Source organism: Centruroides vittatus, unplaced genomic scaffold, assembly GCF_030686945.1.
Source record: "Centruroides vittatus isolate TY-2023 unplaced genomic scaffold, ASM3068694v2 contig_359, whole genome shotgun sequence".
NCBI classification, from domain to species: Eukaryota; Metazoa; Arthropoda; class Arachnida; order Scorpiones; family Buthidae; genus Centruroides; species Centruroides vittatus.
The window spans coordinates 580,172-586,171 of record NW_027122182.1 but is presented as its reverse complement, the minus strand read 5'-3'; the positions used below and the strand labels follow the sequence as shown (position 1 = coordinate 586,171).

Sequence of the window (6,000 nt, the reverse complement as noted above, 5' to 3'; positions counted from 1 at the left end):
TTTGCCAAATTAAAATGTGTTCTTAATTAAAAACATTCGAAAACTAATATTAATTTTTTTCCATCTATAATTGTACACGAGATCATCTCATGTATTTTCTGTTTTCTGCATCAATTCTTATGTTTGTTTATTTTTTTGTCATCTTAAAATCAAATGACAATTTCTTGAAGAACTGACATTTGTTAACAATTGTTATGACAATCTGTACAATGACCATGTAGAAATAACATTAAATATTTATGGAAAAAAGTGTTTGTGCTTTGTTTACCTTGTACAGAAGAAAACCCACTGAGGAGGGAAATATTGTAATTTCCTAAATGCATCCGAGTAAAATAAAATTGTTGATTGGCTAGTAATTATGGAGTCTGTGGATTGATAATTCCTAGAAAATAAGTGTTTGAACAGGTTACATATTGAGATTAATTATTTAGAAATCTCTGTATAATTCTTTAATTCTCTTTTATAGACTTTGACAATTTAAAAACAAAATTAATATTCTTTTTATATAACTTCTTAACACTGTAATCTGATGAAATTAGTTGAATAAAAAAAATATGTTTTAGATAATACACTCAAACCTGTTTTTGTGCGATTTTTTATGTGCAATGTGTTTCGTGCATTTATTTTTGTGCAGTATACCAATTTGATTGAAATTCACACACTGCACACAAAAAATCACACAAAACAAATCGCACAAAAACAGGTTTGAGTGTATAACTTGAAACAAAAAACTTTTGATATCATTAACTCATAAAAAAATTAGTTTTAATATAATCCGGAATTGAGGACATTGCATGCCGGCTGTGGATGTTTTTTGTTCTCTTGGAAAAGCACAGTAGCAATTATAGAAATTGCACCTCACAGAAAACTTTATAAAAATGTGTTAATGATACTTTAATGTTTAAAAATATTGCTGCAGATCTACAAGGAACTGCAAAGATTGCTTGAGAATGATTTTCATTGGCTGGCAAAATCTACTGCAGCAACGTTTCCAGTGATTATATTTGATAATTATCTTTAATAATTATTATATCTAACCTTTGATAATTATTACTGCATAAAAAAGTTATCCTGTAATTGTTTTGAATGTTGAAGGTTTCTTTTGTGAAATAATGCAGAGAATGCATTACCATCAATTGACAATTGTGCATTTCTTACAAAGATGGCACAAACTTGGTAACATTGAAAGAAAAGTCAAATCAAGAGATGTGTGAGTATGCCTTGCCAGGATAGGATGCCGAAGTGTCTCAGCCTGTGAGAACCTACTGTAGTTCTTCCAAAATAAAAGTGAAGTGGGAGAGCAGACGAGTAAAAGTATGCACATGTAAACATGAGTTTGAAACCCTATCATCTGCGTAATAAGCCATTAATGAGTAAAATATGTGGATGGTGTCTTATCTGAGCTAATGATATATGGACTGGAGCATTGGCATGTGGAATTCTATTTTTGGTCAAATGCAAATTTAACCTTTACGGATCTGAAGACAAGCCTTATGTTTTGCATAAAAAGGCGAGACCTATACTGTCTGCATCAAGCAATTCCTGTTAATGTTTTCTAATGAATGCATATCCGGTAAAGGTGTCAACAGACTTCAGATGGATCTGTGAATACAAAATTCTACAAAATCATCATCTCTGCCAAGCTAATTCCAATAATCAAGGAATAATTTTGTGACAAAATTGTGCATCTTCCAGCACAATGCTAAGAAAGTGAGTAAAATGCATTGTCCTTTCTCTATGTGATAATAATACTAATAAACTGTAAATTGATATGAAAATTATTGTTTAGGAAAATATTTCCTCAAGAGGTCTGGTTCTCAATCCTGTTCAGAGCTACCAGCATATTATCAGCACAGGAATTGCAGAGAAGTCTGAAAATATACAGTAACTTCAAAAATGTACTAGAAAAGTTTGGTATTACAAAATTAACATAGAACATTTCAGGAAACTCATCCATTCTATGCTGGACTGTTATAAAGAAGTTAAGGCTCAGGGTGGCCCTAAAAAAGATTAGGATATCACTCAATGAAAAATATAAAATGAACAGTTAAGCTATGAATGGCAAGTTCTTTTGACAGTGCTCACTAACAGTATTGGTGAGGCTTCAGTATGGAAGACAATGCTACATTGAGTTAAAGTTATATGTAATAAATTGATTTTTTCATTTGTTCTTTATGGTGGTTCTCTATACATATTTTGTTATAACAAATTGCAATTGTAGGTTAAATATGGTATTTTCATGTCTGCTTTTTAGTATCAAGGATGCCACTACTTGTATGCTGCTTTGTCCAAATTTTATATTATAATCTGAATCTAGTAAATACAAGGTGTGTTTTTTAAGTAAATACAATTTTAAAATAGGACCGCAGCAGTGCTGCAGTTGGTGTTCCGTGAATGTGCGCCGAGTACCTACATCTGTTGGCTAGCTACAGATGCATTTATGGAAGCATTTGTTTGTTTTACGTTTGTTTAAAATGCCCCAGACAATTGAAAAGTCAATTGTGAAGTACACACGATCCCGTCTATTCTGAAGTATGCATGGTAATTTTTTTTTTTTTTTAATGCAAAAGATGTGAAAGTGGCTGACATTCATCAGCAGATTAGTGAGGTGTATGAAAAAAAATTGAGTGATGGAATGGTAAGAAAATCAGTTAGAGCATTTGAAGATAGCCGTACCAATGTCCATGACAAGAAGCATAGTGAGCGACCGTCTCTCATTACTGAAGACTTGGTGCAGAAAGTTGTTGCAAAAGTTCAAAAAAGCAGACGCTTTATGATTTTGTCATCCAAAACAAAAAGCATAGCTAGCTCAGTAAGAAGATTGCTTTGCTTCATGACAATGCCCATCCACATGTGGCTCAACGAACCCGGTGGCAGGTTTTAGGAATTCAGAAGCTGGTTGTACAATATGAAAAGTGCCTTTATATTGGAAGAAATTACGTTGAAAGGTAGATTTAAGGTACAGGCTTTCATGTAAGAATAAAATTATTTTAAAAATTGCAATTGTGTTTTTTTAATATCAAAACGGCACTTACTTAAAAAACATGCCTTGTAAATTGAGACTTTTTCATTGTCAAAAAGGACATCTGTATTGTCCAAAAATATTTAAATGTTCTGAAATGTGTGAGCAAAGAAAAAAACCCGAAGTTACTCTTTATTTCTATAATCTTTAATTTATTTTTCTGAAAACATAAAAGACATGATATTCATGAGTTTTTGATTAACTAATTAAATAATCATATTTAAAAAATGGTGTTATTGATGGCGGAACTTGCAATGATTTTAAACTTACTTTATGGAAAAATAATAATTTGAAATTGTTTTGTTCGAGAATATCTACATTTTATGAATGACACGTTATTAAATATTAATCTTAAGTACCCTTAAAATTATTTATTTTTAGATAAAAAGAGATCAATAATTTTATTATTAAAATTCAATTAAAAGATTTTTAAAGAAGTAAAACAACAAATGTTACATTAAAACTTATCATTAGTTGATTTATTAGTTCTTTTTGTTAGCTGCAAATATAATTCCAATATAGGAAAGGACATTTACTGTTTGTGCTTTTTTTTTTGTATTGATATATCAAAACTGTCCTGGCACATTGTTCTTTATTAACAATGTCATAAAGATATATATATATATATATATATATTATATATATAATTATGACTTTAAGTCTGTAAAGTCAAAAACTGCTGCAACATTAAAAATTTTACTACATATTAAAAAGCAAACTTTTTCAGAAAAATTATTTCTTATTCTACAATATATTGTCTTTATATATGATATACCGGTAACTTTGATTCCACATATGACTTTAGACAAAAGTGATATCATGCAAAGCATAATGTTATACGCTCCGAGTGATTCTCAGTAATCGAGCCGATTCGATATACTTCACCATGTTTCCTGCCGTTCCCGGTCCCCAAATCACAGGAATAATTTTGTATGCCAGTCTATAAAACAAGTCAATTATTGCAAATGCTGGCAGTTTTAAGTTTCACGAACTTTCTAAAGGTGACGAATGAAATGGTGCCGACAGAGACAGGCGCATGTTATTGGAAGGTTTCAAAGGTGTGGTGGTGAATTCGGATTCGGGAAACCTTTCATGATATCGTTCAAGGCGAAGATATTTAACAGTAACCAATCTTCCTGAAAGACAGATTTTTTGGTGAGATTGATTCTTAATTTTGTTTGTTTAATAATTAATGACAATACTTACTATTGAACCACCATCCATGTAGGGCACGATACGCTTGACCGGCTGATTCGGGAGATAAACACTTTAAGTAGACACAACCCTAAAATAAATTCACTATTTGATTTATACATATTTTCATAATTTTTATTCTAAAAAAAAATTACTAATTTATAAGCTTTAAATGTATATATATGAGAATAGTCTTTCCTTTCTTTATATTTCTGAAATCAATCAGAATTAAGAAAAATATTTAATAAATATAATATAAAGAAACAGTACTGCCACATTTTAATTGGACCATAATATGGCTAGTTAATTAGTCTAAAATAAGTAATATATTTACAAATGTAAACGATTAAGGAACCATCTTGTATAAAATTAGAAATAAAATACTCTGGAAGAAATCAAAATTATTTATCTGTAATGGAATTCAAATCTGTAATGTCTATTCACTGTACAGATTTGCTGCAAATTATGCTACCCAGACCATTAATTTTGGAAAATGTAATCATATGGGTCACTCACTGTGCCAACTCCAACTTAAGCTTTTAGCCCAGCACAGTATACATATAATTTCATTTAACCATACAGGTTTTATGTCAGCTATAATATCACCCAACTAAAATCCAGTGGTATATTGTTTGATTATTACTATCAATATGAGGTTAGGTTCATTAACAAGATAATCCCACATTTTATTCTCTGAAATAACGAATAAAGAACAACACTATGAAGATAACTTGAATGGATGGATTTGATTGTAATGTTATTAGGCAAACAGTACTATATCTTAGAAAATTAACATAAATAAATGCAATGCATTAATTCATAAGTTTTAAATGATCCATTTCTGTATATACAACTATTAATACATTAAATTACTGAGAATATATTTTACCTCATTAGATGATGTATCTACTTGTATATGAACAATACTGTTGTTGTTTTCACACTTCTCTAATATGGCATCTTTAATATATAACTGCCAATCATCTTCATATTCTCTATTTAATAAAATGTTATAGCAATAAATATTTGAAAATTAAAAGAATATCTGTTCTTATTAACTTTTTTCAGTAACTTTATATAAAAATTTATTATTTTCATTTCTCACAACTAATTCTCTTTCTAATTATAACAATATCATTATGTGGAACAAAATCAAATTAATATTATTGTCCACTAAATCTGCATAATAGCTTTTTAATTTCAAGAAATACAGGTACTCCTCACTTTACGATTGAGTTCCGTTCCGACAACTACATCGTTAAGCGAATTAGTCGATAAGTGAGGAGCTTGCGCCAGGAATATAGGATCGTTGTAAAATTATCCAAGTTATGCAACAAACTTCAAATTTATTCATAAAAAGACTATTATAGTACACGCAAGCCTATTATAGTATGCTTAGTGCGCATGTCACCATTTGCCACTGACTGACACTCAAGCTGAGAAAGAGGATTCCCCGAATTGCAGGTTGAAACTCGATTGGTCGTTAAGCAGATAGGTCGTAAAGAGAAGAGTACCTGTATAAGATTATATATAAATACAACTAAATAACAGATAACCTACGTTCATGTAAAATATAATTAGAAATCACTTGTGTTAATAATTATTTATTATAAAATTTTAATAAATTTCACTTACTCTTCTGAATCAAACATATTACGAATTTTCAGACAAGGAGTTGGACTATATGGAAGAACGTTAATACCCTTTCCGGTATTACCAAATGCTAGAATGAATATTCAAAAGTTTAAAATTTTATCATCTTTTAATTAAAAAAGCTTTGTATA

General features: G+C 29.9%; 1 protein-coding gene across 1 annotated transcript in view; it reads right to left on the bottom strand.

The window, feature by feature from the left end:
- Positions 1 to 3,699: 3,699 nt before the first annotated feature.
- Positions 3,700 to 6,000, bottom strand: part of LOC136974896 (inner nuclear membrane protein Man1-like) — a 50,677-nt gene continuing 48,376 nt past the window's right edge. The window contains exons 12-15 of the mRNA XM_067269881.1: positions 5,852 to 5,939; positions 5,106 to 5,211; positions 4,229 to 4,307; positions 3,700 to 4,158 (exon numbers count right to left, since the gene is read on the bottom strand). Of these exons, the coding sequence (XP_067125982.1) occupies positions 4,007 to 4,158; positions 4,229 to 4,307; positions 5,106 to 5,211; positions 5,852 to 5,939 (425 nt within the window). The 3' untranslated portion in view covers positions 3,700 to 4,006. The remainder of the gene's footprint in view (positions 4,159 to 4,228; positions 4,308 to 5,105; positions 5,212 to 5,851; positions 5,940 to 6,000) is intronic.